This window comes from Chlamydomonas reinhardtii, chromosome 13 (assembly GCF_000002595.2).
Source record: "Chlamydomonas reinhardtii strain CC-503 cw92 mt+ chromosome 13, whole genome shotgun sequence".
NCBI classification, from domain to species: domain Eukaryota; kingdom Viridiplantae; phylum Chlorophyta; class Chlorophyceae; order Chlamydomonadales; family Chlamydomonadaceae; genus Chlamydomonas; species Chlamydomonas reinhardtii.
The window spans coordinates 161,432-179,580 of record NC_057016.1 but is presented as its reverse complement, the minus strand read 5'-3'; the positions used below and the strand labels follow the sequence as shown (position 1 = coordinate 179,580).

Sequence of the window (18,149 nt, the reverse complement as noted above, 5' to 3'; positions counted from 1 at the left end):
ACCATGCAGCAAGCTTTCGGGTGCAGATGCTCAGTCCTGGTGAGCACGACTTTGTTAGCCAATCAACCGCTGCATGTCCGGCGCGGAACGCTCTGAGCCCCAGTCCAAAGGCATAACGTATGTTACAGAGCAATAATGGGGTGTTAATGTGTGTAGGCTGAGTCGGCATGTAGGGATTTCGTGCGGTCGCGGCACTGAGTCCGACCGGTTGCAAGGTTTTTCGAAATTTTGAATTGTCACAATTTAAAGGCTAATAAGACAAACCCACAAGTGCATTGCGTAGCAAACTTACGACAAAAACGGAAGCTAAATCCAGAACCTCACGAAAACGCTTGCTTCCTTATTTGCTCGCAATGGGCACCGCCTGTAAATGATTTGCTTTCCCCGCACTTATAACGGGCACGCAAGGGAACTGCGGAAAACTGTTGAAGACGGGCTTCGGTCTGCACGAGTTCGCGGCTCACAAATCGCGCTATTGAGGAAGTATGGCAAAACAATGAAATCGCGCTCCTGTGGCGAGTTCGCCAAACGGGCGCGACTTTGGCGGTCTGTGTAACGGGGGGTTTCCGTCTCGCGAACTCGCAGGCGTCCAAACGCGGTATCCAGATAGTCGTGCAAATTGACCCAGGGTCGGTTTCAAAGGTCCATTTTGACCATATACCCTGGCAGCATAATGATTAGCCACATGTACTTGCATGGCCGCCTCAGGGTACCGTGTGCATCCCTTCAAGCCCTATGGGAGGCGACACCTCACGGCCCGCACCCTACCGCGCGCAACACCGCGTCACCGAATGCGCAATCATAAGTGTGTAACCCTGCCCATGCAATCCGCGTCTCGATGCTTTGCACATCATCGAGAGGCAAGGGGCCCTAGAGGATCGTGTAGTAACGTTGGCTCCCACAGGCCCACGCATCCGGCCGCAACCGCATCTGCGACCGCCAGCTCTACGAGATCAGAGTCAGTTGGGGCTGGATACACACACGCGCTCTTGCAATTGGCAAACCTCCGTCCTCACAACACTCGACAAGGTCCGAAAGGCAAGCAGCAGCGAACCAGTACAGTGCATAAGTACTGTGGGGCAGAACACGCCCCCACGCGCCCGCTGCACAAATCGAGCGCATACATGTACACCGAATGTGCTATACCCAACAACGCTGGAGAATCCGAAAGTCTATATCGCCATTGCATTATCCAGCCATTGCCCACTCAGCGAGTGGGCCTGTGTACACATCAGTATGGTGTGGGACAGCTCCGCGCATCTAACTGTTACTTGTGGAGATCAGCCGCAACCGCCCATGTCATCTGTCATCTTGATTGCTTGCGCGCACGTTATCTACGGTGCCGGCACCCACGCCCACATCAATCCACAACAGACCCGCACCTTCGCAGGGACGAACAGCCTCGTTGTCCATCGCAAGCAAAGGTACACTTTATCCCAGATGCCCACCCGGCCGTGCCTCATCAGCAACCGCCCCGCCCCGCCGCCTGCACTCGCCCAGGCGCACCCATCCGTTACAGCGGCATCCGCCATTCCCATTGCTACTGCCACAGCCCCTGGTACTGCGCCTGCTACTGCCACCACTACCTCCATGACAGGCTCTTGAAGACGTCCGACATGGTGCTGCTCAGCTTCATGAGCAGGCTGCCGCCCATGCCGCCCTCCGGCTGCTGCTGGCCCGGCTGCTGCTGGCCCTGTTGGCCCTGTTGGCCGGGAAACTGCTGCAGCTGGTAGGGGTACTGGTGCTGCGGCGGCTGCAGGTACGGCGGTTGGTGCGGGTAGGGCGGTTGCTGTTGGTGGTGGTGGTAGGCGTGCGGCTGCAGAGCTGTCGGCGGCGCGCCGCCCCACCCAGAAGGCCCCGCGCCGCTGCCGCTGGCTTCCGCACCGCTGCCACCCATACGCGGCGGCGGTGGCGCATAGAAATGCGGCGGCGGTGCGCCGTAATGCTGCTGGTACTGGTGCTGCTGCTGGTGCTGCTGGTGCCGCTGCTGCATGTGCTGCTGCTGGTAATCGTGCGGGCTGTTGGCATACCCGCTGCCGCCGGCCCCGGTCGTGACGGTGTGTGCCTGCGACGACCCCGGCCCGCCGCTTGCGTCCACAGGGCCCCAGCCCTGCGGTGAGCCAGTGGCTGGGCCCACCGTGGCGGCCATGGTGCCCCCGCCCGAGTGCGTGAAGGATGAGGGCTGGTGGTGCTGCTGCCCGGGTGCCACGCGCTCCTGCATCTCGGGCACCACGAAGGGCGTGGGCAGGTGCGACTCCGCGCTCACGCCCACCGCCTGCTCCGGCAACCGTATCGCCTGCGCCTCGGCTTCCGCCTCCGCCTCCTGCTGCGCCCGCCCGTCTTCCGGCCCCGGGCCAACTCCGTTGTCGCCGCTCACGCGCGGCTCCGTCTTCACCTGCACGCCCGATCCCCCAGCGCCGCCACCGCCATCGCTTCCTTCCTGCGGCGCGTCCAATGTGGCTGCCAGCGCCGTCAGCGCCTCCGCGTCGACTCCGTCCACGCCCACCAGACTAGGCAGCCCATCAAACAGCTTGGAGTCAATGGCTGACAGCAGGCCGCCCGGCCCGTCCAGCAAGGACGGCAAGCCCAGCGCGCCCAGGCCCACCGACGGCGCGCCGTCCGCGCCGCTGGTGCCCGCGCCAGCAGCGCCAGCGCCATCCGCCGCGGGCGCCCCTGACCCGGCGGCGACCGCTGCCGCGGCTGCGGCGTTTGCGGCGTCCCGGTTGCGGCGGCCGAAGGACACGATGCTGAGCAGCGGCTTGAAGACGCCGCTGAGGCCGCGCTGCAGCTTGCGGCCGGGGCCGCCCGCCGCCGCTGACGACGTGGTGGCGCTGCCGTTGCTCTCCTCCCGCCCGCGCTTGCCCAGCACCGCGCCGGTTGCCGCCGCTGCATGAGGCGGCCGCGGCCCAGCAGGGGGGTAGCCGCCGGGTCCGGGCGCGTACGTGATGTACCCCACCGCCTCGGGATGCTGCTGCTGTGGAGGGCCCCACGGCGCCCCTGGCGGCGGAAGCGGCCCGTACCCGCCCGGGCCCTGATGTTGCATGCCGCCGTATGGTGCGGGTCCCCGGCGCGGGTCGTGCGGGTGATACGCCTGCTGCTGTGGGTGGTGTTGATGGTTGTGGTGCTGCAGCGCGTAGGGCCCTGCCGAACCGTCGCTAGGGCCGGGGCCGCCGGTCGCGCCCTCGCCGGGCCCTGCCGCCCCAGCACCGCCGCCCCCTTCCTGCGCCGCCCAGCGGTCAAAAAGGCTATGTACCATCTTGAGTGTGCTGTTGCGGCTGAACAGCCTCCCAAACACGCCCCGCCCCTCAGACACCTGCATGTCAGGCGGCAGCGCCGAGCTGGGTACCTGCATCAGCAGCGCGCTGTCCATCAGCGGCAGGCTGGGCGCGGCACTGCCTCCGGCGCCGCCGCCTTCGGTGGCAGCGTCCGCCGCCGCTGCTGCTGCGGCGCTGGCCATCAGGTCGTGTGCGGCGGCACTGGGCGGTGCGCTGCCGTCGCTGACGGCGTCCGACAGCGAGGCCATGAAGTTGCCAAAGGCGTTCTCCACCACCGCGGGCGGGAACAGGTCCGAGGCGGTGGCGCCACCCGCACTGCCCACGGGCCCGCCTGAGCCGTGCAGCGGCGGCAGCTTGGGGTCGCCAGGGCCGCCGGCGAAGGGCCCGTTGCGGCCCATTGGCGGCCCACCCGCTGTCGCCACCGGCAGCGCACCGGCGTGACGCGGGTGAAGGTGCGGCGGCGCGGCGTGGCCGGAGGCCACGTTAATGGGGAAGGGCAGCCCCGGCGGCAGATCCGCCGCCACCAGCGGCTGTTGGTGCTGCCGCTCGGGGCCGCCGCCGCCGTCCATGCCCATCTGCTGCAGCACTGGGGAGGAGGCAGACCGGGCGCGCCAGGCGGTGAGGAAGGGCAGCCCGAAGAACGAGGGCAGCCCCGGCGGCGCGCCCGGCGCCCCAAGCTGCGGCTGCACCGTGGGGATGTGCGAGGCTGACGCCGCGCGCTGGCGGCTGGCGGCGGCAGCACCGCCGCGGCCGCGGCCTCGACCACCACGCGGCGGTGTGGGCGCGCCCTCCGAGTCCATGGCTTCCGTATCGCTGCCGCCGCTGCTGCTCGTCTGTGGGTTTGCAGAGGGGGAAGTGCGGGCCATGATGTGCAGTGACGAACACAGCTTGCTCATGCAATAGTGCCAAACTCCTTCCTACGGCTGCAGGGCCGCAAGCGCTCACCGGCGACCCTGCTTCCTGTCCTTCCTTCCTACAGCGCTCCCCGACCGCCGTCCAACACCACACACTCACGTCGCCGCCGGCCCCGCCCTTCTTTTTGCGGCCTTTGCGGTACTTGCGGAAGTAGTCGGGGATGTCCTCGAGACGCCGCATGCCCTTGCTATGGAGCAGGCGGGAAAGGTTGGGAGGGAGGGAGGTTAGGGGCCGGCGCTGGCGTGTTGGTATCAGCACGCCGAAGAAAGAAGCGCCTCTCCTGTGCCAGGCAACGAAGAACAGCCCACGAGTACTACTGGACTACGAACCTGTGCTTCTTTGTCTCGTCCCACGTCGGTCCAGTACCGCCCCAGACGTGAGCAGCGTTGGCGTCATACCAGCTGCAGGACCGAGAGGGACAAGGGACCGAGCAGAGGCTGCGTGAGGGGTTGCACGCTGCAGCCACTTGTGCCTCAACCGCTGCCCCCTGATCCCGGCTGGACCACAGCGACTCGTGGCGCTTAGCCCGCTTCCAAAGCACGCTTCCGTAGTTGATGTGAGCACAAAGGAAAGGAATGGCGAACAACGCATCACTCCATACACGGAGCTCATCATTTGTCTCACTTTCTACGATACAATCATCCGCGCCCGCGTCCAACCCAGCGGCGGAGCTCACCTCTTCATCTCGTGCACATTTGGCCGCTTGTCGAACTTTGCGACGTGGTCCCGCCACCATGTATTAAACTGCAAGTTATTAACACAAGAGGTTACGAAACAGTACTTCCAGCCCGCTGGCCTGCGCAGGCGTCCCGGTCAACTCACAGGCTCCCAATAGCCCATTTTCCGCCGGTCGCTCATTTTAGCTGCGTGTTTATAGTTCCGCTTAACAGTCCATAGGGAATGCCTTCAGTTCCGTGCAGTCGGCCCACCACAGGCCAGCAACTATTCAATGGTCGCTGTCCTCGCTGCTACAATGATTGCCTAAGCGAGTGTCGCTGGAATGAGTAAAGAATGCTGCACGGAAAGTCGGGTTTGGCTAAGAGCGTGATCAATGATGGCTTGTCCCGGATCGTGGCTGGTGCTAGGGAGGCTCCCCCCAGCACCAGACCCAGCACAGCGCACTGTTACACAACATAGCGTTCACGCGCGTCGACAAAGCGAGCTTCAGACCCAGCAGCTGTGGTTTGCAGTGCATGTTCTCCGAGATCGGGCTTTGGTCATGATCGTACAGTGCACCATGGCGTGCACGCTTGGGGTACTTCACATCGGGTGCTTGAATTTTAGGTATGCATTTCCTACGCTCAGGGACGCCCCTGCCCCTGCAACCCTGCCAACACGTATTCACACGGGCAGGTAAGATGGCTAAGAAAGGCTGATGGGGGCTGAGCCCAATTAATGAGTACCCTCGATTGCCCGCCCGACTATCTCTGAGACCTGACAGACTCGAATGTTGAACAGCCCCCAAACATCCAGTTTGCCCTGTTCGGGGACAAGAAAGGTGGCTCTCACTCTCAAAGGGAAAAGTAGGCTGCGACCATGCTACATCGGTGCAATGTCTGAGGCCGAAGGTTTCGAAACTACCTCATCTCCCGGACATCGCCAGGGTCAGTGTGTGCAGGCACCTCCGCCATGCGTCCAGCCACGTTCCAGCCACGTCCCATTGTCAAGCACAAGCACAGCTCAAGGCAACAAACCAAATGGCAGTAAATTCTACAACATATCTTGCCATTCTTGCGACGCTGTGCTTGCCAGCAAAGACTGCTGACCAGACACCGGCCTCATCTGCGCACTGGCGCCGCTTCTAGGGCGGTGCCGTGCTCTCCTCCTCCACGTGGCCTTGCCTGCCCCCTCCGCTACGCACGTGCACGCCCGCGCTGCCTTTTGACTGTTTTACTGTTTACCACCTCATAAGCACTGAGCGTGATACTGCTTAGGGGCCAACTACGTTGGCACGCTCCAGCGTACCAGCGGCGGTAAGCGGCGTCGCAGGCAGCAGCAGTCGCCGGGAGGGCCGCGACGCCAATCCGAACCAGCCTGTGATCGCGGGCGCAACAGGCGAGCAGCAGTAGCCGCTCAGACAAAAGCAGTCGTGGCGCAGCTGTGGCCGCCCATGTCCGCCGCCACCCCGCCGTGCAAGCCGGGGCAAAAAGCGCTGTGTGCTGCACTCCAAGTCCGGCGACCGGCTGATCAAGGCGTGCAGCAAGGCATACGACGACACCATCTTCTGTGTGCTCTTCGACGTCTTCGTGACGTCTTTGTCATGCCCGGCTTCTTCAAGGGCTGGACCAACACGCGCTGGCGCTTCAAGTCATGGCGCCCGGTGAGTGCCGTGGCGGACTGGCGGGGGCAACCGGCAACGTGGTGGGCACCTGGCTGGAGGAGCTGCGGTCAGGTGGTGAGGTGCCTCGTGCCTTGTGCCTTCGGGTGGGGGGCTATGACAGCTCGAGGGCGGGAACAACACCAGAGCCAGCACGGACTCAGCGAAGCCAGCAGCCAGCCGCACAGTGACACAGCCATGCACGGACAGGGGTATTCCTGGGGAGCTTCGGCCCTGAATCGCTGCGCTAAGCACAGGGTGGACACGGAGTTGTCCCGAGCTGTGCGCGGGGCGTCCTCGCACATAACCTTGATGTTTGCCTGCACCTAGCTATCGACGATGCTGTAATGAAATGAGCGCGCACGATGCCAGGGGAATCTGTCGGAGCTAGCAGGCAGCACGGCTGCCTTGGATTCCGGTCCCATGACCAGCTGAACCTTGGTACGCATGCTGAAGGCAACCATTCGAGCAAGTCAGGCGCCGTGCCTCGCTGTCAACCCGCAGTTGTGCATGGTGTCATCCGCACCAGCACTGATAACATAAGCATACGTACACTGGACCGACCTTGAGCCGTGCCCGGAAACGTTTCAGCGTGTCAGGGGCCGTGCCTCGTTGTCAACCGCCCTCTACCCTTCCAGTCTGGGCCAGCCTTCCGGGATGTCCCTGGGTGACAGAGGTATGTTGAAAGTAATCTAATTGCCATAGTGTCACGATGTGCTATCTTCTTTTAAATGGCCAAGTTTGACGGTGGCTTTATCACTCTCATCAGAAGTTCCTCAGTGCCTTGAGCCCTCCAGGCTAACAACAGTGTCCTTGTCCAAATTGACAGTCATATAACCATTGCGTGCTCTGGCGGCAAACACCGGTTCATACGCATTGTTGCAATTATTTGCTCTGACTTGCGCACTAGGACTACTACTCCGGTCAACTGCACTTCCAGCTTCGATTCGGCCCGGATAATGATTTCGTAGACCACGGGCGCGTGTCGGGAAGCGTTCTGCCCTCTGCGTGTACCTGAGCTGGATGCTGCCGGGCCCTGGCCCAGCTAACATTACCAAAGCGTTGAGTAAACTGGACACTGAGTAGGTCGCAGCTGCTGCGCGTCAAACTCGTGATGGGGGCACTCTTTTGTCAAATTTGGGTGTACCAAGGCGCGTAACACGGACACGATTTTGACTACAAAGGATGCCTCAATGCGGCATCGACATGCTGTGTCTAGACGGCGCTCGGCACCGTGCGTGCGGGCAGGGCGTCCGCACAGTACCCTCGCTTCGGCAAGCGCTACTCCTCGCGGCGCTCTTGCTCCTGTCAGCTATCAACAGCACTAGCGCCTCGGGCACCGATGCCACCTGGTCCATAGCGGCCTGGGCTGATCTGCAGCCGGTTGGCTCGGAGGCAGAGCTCGTGGCTGCTGTGCGGAACGCCAGCTGCGTGGGGGCACGCCTCACCGACAACATCCGGCTGACTGCGGGCGGGTGGCCGGCTGCACCCATAGTCAGGCAAGTGCATGTGTGATTGGGTGTGCGGGTGTGCGGGGGAGGCGCGCTTTGGGGGGCGTGTGCGCAGGCGTGTGGGCGCATGAATTGCAGACGGGTGACCGCGATGGGGCGTGGGGGCGTGCGGACATGTGTCCAACTGCTTGCTCAGTAGCGCGCGCAGCGGGCCCTGGGGTCTGGTCTGGGAAGGGTTGGCCAAGGGGTTGTAGGCAGACTTCGCTTCGCCTGTCGCCTACGCACTGAAGGCAGCCATCCGAGCAGCCACTGTGGGGAGCCAGGACACCCGCGAGGGTTGGGGGCGGGGTAAAACTTCCCAGGTTTCGCGATTCAGACGTGGGCATTCAGGTACCATGTCTGTAGCGAGGCCCTGTTGCGGCTACGCCTCAATCCTCCGCCGCCCCCATCCTCACTGCTGCCGCATTCGCTGTGGCTGACTGCGGCCCGCCTGGCCTCCACGCCCCTTCCCCACACAGGGCCTCCAACTTTACAGTAGATGGCGCCAACCAGAGCTACATACTGGTGGGGCGGGCGCATGCGGGGGCGTGGGCGTGTACGGGGGCGTGTACGGGGGCGTGAGGGCACGTGGGCGCCCGAGCAGGTGGACACGGGCGCCTGTGAGCGTGCGGGCGTGTGTGTGGGGGGGCGCGGTCATGTCCGAGGGCAGTGCCGCGTGCTGCCACTGGTCTGTCCAGGAGCTGTAACTTGCTCGGCACCCCCAAACGCCTTGACGCTGCACAACAGGACATGAGCTTCATAGAGAGCAAAATAACGATTGCGCCAGGCGTCGCGTTCATGTTTAACCAGGTGGGTCTGGGCAGCGGCGGTGCGGGTTGGCGGCTGCAGGGTCAAGCAGTGTTGGCTGCACGAGAGAGCAGGGCATGGGGTGGCCAACGCCATCATACGCGGGGCCAGGGTGCTGGTGGCTGGCGGCTATTTGCGTTCGGGAAAGGCGCAATACGAACCCACCTGCCTCGGGGTCTCTGCAACCGACGCCGCCACGTTCTCGTGCTGTGCCCAGATTGAGATCCGCAACACGCGGCAGCGCAGCGGCTTCGAGGTGCGTGTGTGCGGGAGGCGCCATGTGTCAGCGGGCGACAGCTGGGAGGGATGTGTGGGTGATTTCCAGTCCCAAGTAGCGGACAGAGGGTGCAAGGCGCAATGCATCAGCCGCGCTCGGCGAGAGCTGCAACCGATTGCAACTGGTGGTGTTAGCCTTTCCGACCACTCAACCCCTGTTTCCCCGCCCGACCGCCCGACTGCTCACTGGCCTGCCATGTGCCGCCGCCGCCGTCTCACACCCGTCCCACCCGCCCCTCGCGCCTCCGCTCGCCCCACCCACAGGCCGACATCTTCAGCGCCTCGCCCGGCAGCTGGCTGGTGTACGACCACGTCATCTACCACTGCTTCGCCTGCCTGCCGGTGAGACGTAGAGGCACAGGCAGAGACATGGCGTGCCCAGCTGGCGGGCCGGGACGAGGGTGCAGCGAGGGCACGCCTGAGGCCTGTGCGGGCCACCCCGTGTGCCCCTGACCAGATCTTGCGGCTGCGGGGGCCTGCCTTCCTTTGAGACCCCTGCCTGCCGCACCCGCGTCCGCCCGTCCGCCCCTGGCCCTGACCCCGCTTCTGGGCCCATGCCCCGGTCTCCCCTCCTGCCCCTGCCTCCGCCCGCAGCTGTCTCTGCTGTACGGCATCATGCAGACACTGCCGCCAGCCGGCCTGCCGCAGAACATCACCATGCTACTGCCGCCGCCCGGCGTCAACAGCAGTAGCAACAGCACCGTCACGGGGGGCACGCCCGCGGCCAGCCTGGACTCCTGGCGGCACACCTGGTGCCGGCAGCGGCCGGCGGCGCTGGCGCAGTGCTACAGCGGCGCCCAGGTGCTGGACATCCACACGGGCAGCCTGGAGCTGGCGGTGTCGGGGCTGTCGGGTGTGGCCAGCGGCGGCGGCTATGCGCTGCTGGCGGAGGACGTGCAGTTCGTGTGAGTGGTGGCGGCATGGGTGTGGCTGCGTGGGGGGCAGGTCTGTGCCCAAGGTTCTTGGCGCTTCACTACCTGTGCTTGGCTCTGCAGCAAACCCCGCCCCACCCCTCTCCACCCCTGTCCACCCCCGCTGCAGCTGCGAGGACCCCTCCACTGAGGAGTGCGGCAACAGCCAGGGCTATGATTACTGCGTGCGCACCAAGATCCAGGACATATACAGCAGGGTGCGTGACACGGCCCGGTCTGGGGTGGCTCACAAGTGGCACATCTGGGCTTGCCGGGCGTGACGCATACGTAGTTGCACCCAATCTTTCAGCGGGTCATGACGGCGCCCTGGCGCGTGCGTGCATGGCTGCATGGGTGCACGGGTATGCGCGTATGGCTTGGGTGTCTGGCCCACGGACCCGTGTGGAGGAGGATGGCCACCGATTGTACGCACGCCATGGCCTCTGGCGCGTTTCACAGGACGTCACCTGGGCGAAGCTGGCGGCAGCGGCGGCCGAGCAGAACGCCAGCTCCAGGGGTGGGGACGACAGCGGCGGCGGCAGCAGCACCGGGGCGGTGGTGGGCGCCGCGGTCGGAGGTGAGGCAGACGGGCCAGGGGGGGCAGGGGGCGGAGAACTCCGCTGCATGCGCTGTACCGCGTGTTGAACAGGAGCACCTCGCGCGTGTGCAAGTGCAAGACGTGCCGCGTCGTGATTTGGGGCCGCTGTCGTATGTCCTGCACTCTGCAGCTGCCGTGGGTGGTTGCCTGCTGCTGGCAGCCGTTGGGGCTCTGGTGGTGATTCTGCGCCGCCGCCGGCAGCAGAGGCACCAGCAGCAGCCAGACGCGAAGGCGCCTGGCGATGCCGCAGCCGTCACCGCCAGGGGAGCCAACGGCCACGCACCAGCTGCCACCGGCACTGCTGGTGGCGGCGGTGGTGATGATGTTGATGGTGCTGCTGCGAATGGAGTTGGCAGGGACGGGGCTGTGGGGGATGGAGGGGGCAGTGGGGCTCTGCAGCAGGTGGTGGTGCTCAACGGGGCCGGTGGCGCCGACAACGGCGGTGCCCTGTCATCTGGCTCGGGTGCGCCGGCAACAGCTGCGGCAGCAGGGCTTGCCGCGGGGGCTGTGGCGGCGGCGGCTGCACCCGGCGGCAGCAGCGGCCTCGTCGACGGCAACAGCACCAGCCTGGGCCTGACTGCCTCAGGCACCAACACCAGCAGCACGTGAGTATGCGTGTTTGGGGTTGCTTGCACCATCCTCCGGAGTGTGTGGAATGGGGCACAGGCCTGCCGCTGACTTTCGGCTTGCAAGTTGCATTCGTGTCAAGGGGATACACGTCTCCATTTGCCAAGTCGCGCCCAACACGCTGACCCCGCATGCCTCCCGCAGGGCGGGTGGGGCGCTGGTGACCGCGCCGGCTGCATCCAACGGCACACGCGCCGACAGAGTGCTGGCCGCGCCGCAGACAGCAGCAGGCGCGGACCCAAGCAGCGCCCTGCTGCCCATGCCACCCCTCCCGGCCGCAGCGCCTGCCGTTACAATGGGCACAAAGGGGGCGGGCCTGCCGCGAAGTGGCAGCAGCAACGCAAACGGCCGGGGGGCTGGCGGCGGCTCTGGCGAGGGCACCGGCGGGGCTGTGTCTGCGTCACTGCAGCTGCAGCAACAGGGCGCAGCAGCGGCGGCGACTGGGACAGGGTCTGTGGTAGTGGCAGGAATCAGCATTGGTGAGTCGTAGTGCCGGGGCACGTGTCGGGGCGCGTCACTGCAGCCTTGCTTGTCGCAGTCGCAGTCGCATGGTGCAGTCTGTGTGCATTCAACTGCCCAATCTCGTACCTGCAACCCCACCCGCCTGCCTCCGCTGCTGCCGCCTCGCACGTGCAGACCTGAACACCACTCTGGGCACGGGCTCCTTCGGCAAGGTGTTCCACGGCAGCTGGCAGGGCCGGCCCGCCGCCGTCAAGGTGCTGCAGTACGGCACCGACCTGCAGCGGGCCGTGCACAACGAGGTGCTGCTGAGCCAGACCCTCAGCCACCCCAACCTGGTGGGCAGCCTCTACTTCGCGCAGGTGCTGCCCGGGGGCCGCCTGGGACTCACCGCCACCGCCTCCGCCTCCGCCGCCACCGCCGCCACGTCGCACTGCGCGCCGCCGTCGCTGATGGCCTCGCCCGCCTCAGCCGCTGTGTCCGCTGGCACAGGCACGCCGCCGGCCAACGGCCGCGGCGGCGCAGGTGCTAGTGCGGGTGCTGCCGGCGGCGGGGGCGCGAGGAGCAGTGGTAGCGGAGGCGTGCCTGCGGCTGTGGCTGCGTCTGCGTCTGCTGCTGCTGCTGCGGCGGCGGCTGCGGCTGCGGCGGGTCGGTCTGCCAACTTGAATGTGGTGCGCATCAGCAGCGGGCCCAGCTCCGCGGTGGCGCACGGCTCCAGCGGCAAGCGGCTGCTGCAGCACAGGAACAGCAACCAGTCCCAGCTGCAGCTACAGCCGCAGGAGAGGGCGCAGCAGCAGCAGCAGCAGCTGCAGCAGCAAGCGGGTGGCGGGGCCGGGCGTAGGGGCGGCGGCGCCGCTGGCGCGCCGCAGCTGGCGCGCCGCTCTGAGCCGCCCTCAGTGCACGCCTCAGCCCGGCTGGATGCGCAGACGGCGGCGGCGGCAGCCGAGGCGGCGGCAGCGGTGGTAGAGGCTGCAGTCGGCGGGCTGCTGGGTGCGGAAGCGCCGCCGCTGGCGCGCACCAGCGCGCCCACTCCCGGCGGCGGCCGCGGGCCTGGCGGGCAGCAGTCGGCACCAGGGCTGGACCAGCTGGGCTGGGCAGACCTGGATCAGGAGGAGGAGGAGGGGCAGGAGGCTGGGGGACAGGGGCAGAGCGGTGGGTACGAGCACAGCTCGGGCGGTGCCAGCGGGACGCAGGACGTGCTGTCGCGCTGGGCAGAGCAGCGGCGGCGGCAGGAGGCGATGGAGGAGCAGGGCGGCGGCGGCGCGGCGCTGCTGGTGGCGGCGGGCGGGACCGAAGTCACGCCCAATGGCTACGTCGTGGCGCCCATGTCGGCGGTGCCGGAACAAGCCGCAGCGGCGGCGGCAGGCGGCATGGCAGGCGTGGCGGCCGCCGCCGATCGCCTGGCCAGTGGAGAAGCCGGCAATGTGGCGCCCGGCGCGCCCGCGTCAGCAGCCCTGCCGGCGTTTCCCTCGGATGCCACCACAGCTGTGGGCGGCGGCGACACGGCCACAGCCGCCTACGCCGACATGCCGCCGCCGCCGCTCATGTCGACTGACCCCGGCGGCGGCACCTCCCAGGCGGTCGCGGCACAGCCGCCACGGCCGCCTGCGCCTAAGCCGGGAGCCACGGGCGCGGCGCGAACCGGTGCTACTGCCACAAACGCTGTGGCAGCTGGTGGCGGCGGTGCTACAGCCCTGCCGCTGGAGGCTCTGTGGCTGGCGGCTCACACGCAGCCGGCGGCGGGCAGCAGCCACGGCTTCCTGGTGATGGAGCTGTGCGAGGGCGGCAGCGCGTTCGCCTGGCGGGCGGGGCACTGGCGCCTGCCGGAGGACCGCCCAGACCTGGTGCGTGCAAGCGTGTGTGTATGGGTGGGTGGGTGTTGCGGGCCACTGGCAAACATGCGTGGAAGAGGACAGTGCAGGCAGGAAGGGCTACCGTCAACCAAGTTGGCGGGTCAAGAATGGGCAATGCGAGCGAGCGGATAGAAGTGTGCCAGAATCATGGCGTCGTCTGAACGCGCGTTGTGCTGGTCCTGTCCTGATACACCTGCGCACCACCAACACAGGCCGTGCTGCTGCGGCTGGCGCTGGATGTGGCGTACGGAATGGCCTACGTCCACTCACTGGTGCGGGGGGCAGGGCAGTGCGGCCGTCAATGTCACGCCCAAGGGTGCAGGAGCCAGCGGGCGGGGGCTCAGGCCCCGGAAACGTGTCCACATCTGGGCGGGCGGGGGGCGTGTGATGGGCGCGTGGGCGTCAGGGCTGCGACTGCTTGAGTATGCTGTGTTGCTGAGTGGAGCGGAGTGGGCTGCACGGCTGACGCGTATTGGCGGCCCGGCCCCCTCCTGTGTCCCCCGCGGACACCTCACAGGGCGTGTGTCACGGCGACCTCAAGCTGTCCAATGTGCTGCTGGCGAGGCAGCAGCACCCGCAGCACCTCTCGACATCCGTGAGCGGCTTGGCGAGTGGTACGGGCAGCAACGGCAACAGCGGCGCGGGCGGCAGCAGGGCCGGGCGGATGGGTCCCAGGGGCAACGGCAACAGCGGGGCGAGTGCGGCGGCGGCGGCTGCGGCGCTGGAGGAGGCGCCGAACGACCGACTGGCGGGCTGGACTGCCAAGGTGGGAGGGAGGTGGTGGTGGCAGCTAGGGACAGGGTATGGTAACAGCATTGCACGTAAGTACGGCATACTGCAGCGATGTGCGCTTGGGCGTGGAGGAGTCTCTGCATGTTCTTGGCTGGTATGAGTGCTGATGATGCTGATGCCGCACACACAGATTTGCGACTTTGGCCTGGCTCGGGTGCTCACTGGCGAGCGCACGCACGTGTCCACCCGCCCCTACGGCACACCCACACACATGGCGCCAGGTGCGGTCGCGGGCGTGGCATGTGTGTGCACTCACGCGCGCGTGGAATGCACGGTACCGTACAGTTTAAGTGCCGCGCACCATTCAGGCGGGTGCTTCGCTCATTCCGCCCGTCCGGCCGCCCCGCTCACGCGCCCACTCGCCCCTCCCCCCTCAGCCGCCCTCCCTCTCCCCGCTGCCCTGCCTCCCCAGAGCTGTGGACCAAGGGCCATGTCTCACAGCCTGCCGACGTGTATGCGTACGGCATCCTGCGTGAGTACTGGTGTTGACGATGGAAGGGGGGGTCAACATGCGGTCGGCGGGTTGCGGCCCCTCTGCACCCTGGCGTATCTCCGCGGGTCGGCCAGGATGTCCGGCCCCCTCCAAACGCTCCCGACCTGACCGCCTCTGTACACGCGGGGTGTGCCGCTGCCCCGCTGCAGTGTGGGAGCTGGCCACTGGCGAGCGGCCGTACAAGGGCCTCAACGCCGCGCGCATCCTGCACCGCGTGCTGCTTAGCGGCGGGCGGCCCGCGCTGCCGCTGTGGCTGCCGCCCTCCTACACACGGCTGGCGTCACAGTGCTGGGCGCAGGTAGCAGTGGGGACGGGGGCGGGGGCCGGGGCGGGGGGCGGGGCGGAAGCGGGGCGTATGGGGCCAGGGTACAGGGACGCATGGCAGTAGCTATGGGCCTCCGTGAGCCAGCCGGGTGCGCTCTCTGCGCGCTGGTTTAAATGTGGCTCCTCTGTGTTCTTGTCCTGAGCTCTGGCCTTGCGCCCCACCCGCTGCACCCGGCGCTCGGCCGCCCTCCGCCGCAGTCGCCCAAGGAGCGGCCCACGTTCCCCGACATCGTGCGACACCTGGAGGCGTGAGTGCGGGGGGGGGCGCAGCTGCAGCCTGTGTGGGGCGTGGGTAGGGGTTGAGGGGTGTCGCAGCACCGGGGCGGGCGCATGGTCAGTGTAGGGGCAAAAGGTGCGCCGGGGCTTGGCCGGCCATCGCGGGTGCCGGGATTCAATCGCTGCCCCCACCGGTGTCCTTACCCATACTGCCTCTGCTTCCGGAGACAGCCCAGCACGTCGTCAAATACCTTACGGCGGTCCGTGCCTCCTCCCGTTTGTGCAGGATGCTGGCGGTGCTAGCTGCCGTCACGCCGCAGGCGTAACGCGGAGGGGCGGCAGTGGCGTGAGCCGGGCGACTGTTGAGGGGGCGCAGGCGGCATTCATGCGTACCTCACTGACTGCATGCCTTGGAGTCAAGTGTGGCACGTGTGACGTGAAGTGCCACAGCACGGCCAGCGGCGGCAACTGGCGCAACAAGGCGGAGCTCCCATTCAGTCGGATCTCATTCGGATCCCGGTGGGCCCGGTGGTGGTGGCATTGGTGGTGGGGGCGCAGCCCCGCTTCTTGATAGCCACGTTTCTTGTTGGCGCTGCCAAACCCAAGGCACACAATGGTGACCCTCTCCCATTGCACTTTTTATCGCACTGCTACACGTGCTGACTGCTTAGCCGCTCGCGTACATGGGCATTAGGCTGGAAGCAGCATACGTCGGGACTTGCTGCTTGCAAGCTTTGCGACATGACTTGTGACAGGTGTGAACGCCTCACGGTTGGTGTGGGCTTTCTATGCCAGAGCACTGATGGTGGGTGGCGGGCGCGCAAGTGCCGCATGCTGCATGCACTGACAGCAGCAGCAGCAGCACTGGGGGTGCCGGGACACGGCGGCCGCCACCCGCCGCAGAGTGCACGGCTGATGTGGGGTCTCGTACGATGCTAGGTGCGCGTTTCGTATGCAATTGATGGGATTCGGTGAACTTGTTTCTTCCACAGCACGCAACTCTGCTTCTGTCATGCCTTGTGCACTGTTGGGTGAATGGTTGGCTACGGAGATGCGCTGCCACGTGGTAACGTGCGTTTCTATGCACTTAGCAAGCGTGTTATGATGGGTGTGGCTGGGTACACTACTGGACCGTCCAACACAGTGCTGAGAGAATGCCGTATGATGTGCATGTACCATGGAACACATGCCTGGAATCGTCCGCCCCGGTGGTGGGGGTTTGCGCCTAAGGCGCGGCATGCAAGGGATGAGGTAAAGACTTTGCACGGCTTGTGCACATACGGTACATTGCACGACATTGTTTGGTTGCGTGCGTGCGTGCGGTGCCAGGCAGGAGCGCACGCCTCCGGGGGACATGTACAGCGCCCGGCCTCCGCCGCACGTGTGGCAGTGGCGGCTTTGGAGGGGATATCACGCGCGAACATAAGGCTTTATAAGGGCGGGCGCAAGCAGGGCTCTGTGATAGGGGCGCACAATGGCCCTGGGTCTTTCTGGAGCGTTATTGCACTCAAGCAACCTGACAGCCAAAAAGTTGGAGTCTGTGGTCTGCGCATTTCTGCGCTAAGTTCTCCGTGACCACAAGCGCACCAATGAGGGTGGGCACATTGACGGAAGTGGGAAAGGGTTGGCGCTCACTTGCTAGGCGTACTTCCGATGAGTTTGAGTATTGGGTGTGGCGAAAAACCTCCGCCGGATGTCGGGGGTCAGGGGCTCCTGAGAATGCATTTCGGGGTCGGGGACACCCGCCGCTGGTGTTGTGGTTAGTCCTAGCAACGCTGGTTGTACGGTATATCCTCCAGCATTACGGTGGCAAGGCGGGCGGGAGATGGGGAGGCAAGCGTGGGAGGCGAGGGGGCCAGATGGCTAACCGCACGGCTGAGGGACCTAGTGGGCAGCGCTGGTGAGATCCACGTGATGTTAGATATCGTACACATGCACGCAGACATGTACGGCAGGCGCCCACAATTGTGTCGTGTGAAATGTGTGGAATGGGGACAGAGGTTTGCGGCACTGCAGCAGGGCCGTGTCAACACAACAATTTGACTACAATGTCATGCCGGGCTGGCCGTACGCACTGCTGCGCACATCCAGCACCTTTCCCTTCTCCCGCCGCTGGTTAGGCCAAGGTTCTAGGCACTGGATCATTCCAAGGGTCCACACCGTCCTAAGAGGCGCATGACGTCCATGACCGGCCGCCGGCCGGCCGCCGCAACCCACTGCAATCCATGCCCATACTCCTCTCCAAAATCTGCAGAGTGCCGTATGTGCACACAGTTGCCAAGAAGTATGTGCCGAGGCGTTGCCCGAGTGCCTTGAAACATCCCGTAACCCAAGCGACTGGCACGCTGCCATCAGCCCGCCACCCATCCCCTCCGCCCCCGGTGTGACGGTGTGACGCGCCCTGCAAACCGCCAGCAGCCTCAACGAACACCACGCTAACGTGGGGGATGTATGTGTGCCGCCAGCGCGTGCCCCACCCCAAAAATCCTTTCAGGACGTCTCTTGGCAAGGCATCTGGCTTCAAAATGATGGAAAGGCGTGTGGCACGTTCCAAGTCTATCAATGTGCATAGCAATCCAACGAGGCAACGATGACACCAAAGGTGCTTCCTTGATGTGGTGGTAAGCATGCATCTACGCATGGCGGGGCCTGGGCTCCCTGCCGCACGCAGTCCTTGGCAGTCAGGCGGCGGCAGGAGGCGGTCAGAGCGGCTGTGTCCTCAAACACCTACCGCTACGCAGTACTCCGGCTTGCCCCTCCCCCCTCAGGGCGCTCCATGCCGTGCGCCCCGGAATG

The 18,149-nt window shown here is 65.6% G+C and overlaps 3 protein-coding genes across 3 annotated transcripts; 1 reads left to right on the top strand and 2 right to left on the bottom strand.

Moving 5' to 3' along the window:
- Positions 1 to 243: 243 nt before the first annotated feature.
- CHLRE_13g563350v5 (uncharacterized protein) lies at positions 244 to 5,195 on the bottom strand. The gene is made up of 5 exons (XM_043069211.1): positions 5,013 to 5,195; positions 4,867 to 4,934; positions 4,520 to 4,591; positions 4,290 to 4,377; positions 244 to 4,108 (listed from the first exon to the last, which is right to left on the bottom strand). Exons 1-5 carry the CDS (start codon positions 5,046 to 5,048, stop codon positions 1,583 to 1,585), a joined length of 2,790 nt encoding a protein of 929 aa, XP_042917186.1. The 5' UTR covers positions 5,049 to 5,195; the 3' UTR covers positions 244 to 1,582.
- A 107-nt stretch (positions 5,196 to 5,302) lies between these two features.
- CHLRE_13g563326v5 (uncharacterized protein) lies at positions 5,303 to 6,505 on the bottom strand. Its single transcript, XM_043069210.1, has one exon. It carries the CDS (start codon positions 6,409 to 6,411, stop codon positions 6,121 to 6,123), a length of 291 nt encoding a protein of 96 aa, XP_042917185.1. The 5' UTR covers positions 6,412 to 6,505; the 3' UTR covers positions 5,303 to 6,120.
- Positions 6,506 to 7,235: 730 nt separating this feature from the next.
- CHLRE_13g563300v5 (uncharacterized protein) lies at positions 7,236 to 17,521 on the top strand. Its single transcript, XM_043069209.1, has 18 exons — positions 7,236 to 8,006; positions 8,477 to 8,522; positions 8,745 to 8,807; positions 9,022 to 9,060; positions 9,345 to 9,422; positions 9,675 to 9,985; positions 10,122 to 10,209; positions 10,451 to 10,568; positions 10,720 to 11,194; positions 11,361 to 11,695; positions 11,853 to 13,519; positions 13,741 to 13,800; positions 14,046 to 14,294; positions 14,451 to 14,541; positions 14,733 to 14,792; positions 14,963 to 15,111; positions 15,336 to 15,385; positions 15,640 to 17,521. Exons 1-18 carry the CDS (start codon positions 7,714 to 7,716, stop codon positions 15,677 to 15,679), a joined length of 4,212 nt encoding a protein of 1,403 aa, XP_042917184.1. The 5' UTR covers positions 7,236 to 7,713; the 3' UTR covers positions 15,680 to 17,521.
- Positions 17,522 to 18,149: the final 628 nt, after the last annotated feature.

What these genes read in the sequence shown, in the direction of transcription:
- CHLRE_13g563326v5 (XM_043069210.1), bottom strand. Translation starts at nt 6,411, where the DNA reads ATGGTGTCGTCGTATGCCTTGCTGCACGCCTTGATCAGCCGGTCGCCG.
- CHLRE_13g563300v5 (XM_043069209.1), top strand. Translation starts at nt 7,714, where the DNA reads ATGCTGTGTCTAGACGGCGCTCGGCACCGTGCGTGCGGGCAGGGCGTC. An exon ending in ACCCACACACATGGCGCCAG is followed by an intron (nt 14,542 to 14,732) that starts GTGCGGTCGCGG and finishes CTGCCTCCCCAG; the next exon opens with AGCTGTGGACCAAGGGCCAT. An exon ending in GTATGCGTACGGCATCCTGC is followed by an intron (nt 14,793 to 14,962) that starts GTGAGTACTGGT and finishes GCCCCGCTGCAG; the next exon opens with TGTGGGAGCTGGCCACTGGC.
- CHLRE_13g563350v5 (XM_043069211.1), bottom strand. Translation starts at nt 5,048, where the DNA reads ATGAGCGACCGGCGGAAAATGGGCTATTGGGAGCCT. An exon ending in AAATGGGCTATTGGGAGCCT is followed by an intron (nt 4,935 to 5,012) that starts GTGAGTTGACCG and finishes AATAACTTGCAG; the next exon opens with TTTAATACATGGTGGCGGGA. An exon ending in AATGTGCACGAGATGAAGAG is followed by an intron (nt 4,592 to 4,866) that starts GTGAGCTCCGCC and finishes TCGGTCCTGCAG; the next exon opens with CTGGTATGACGCCAACGCTG.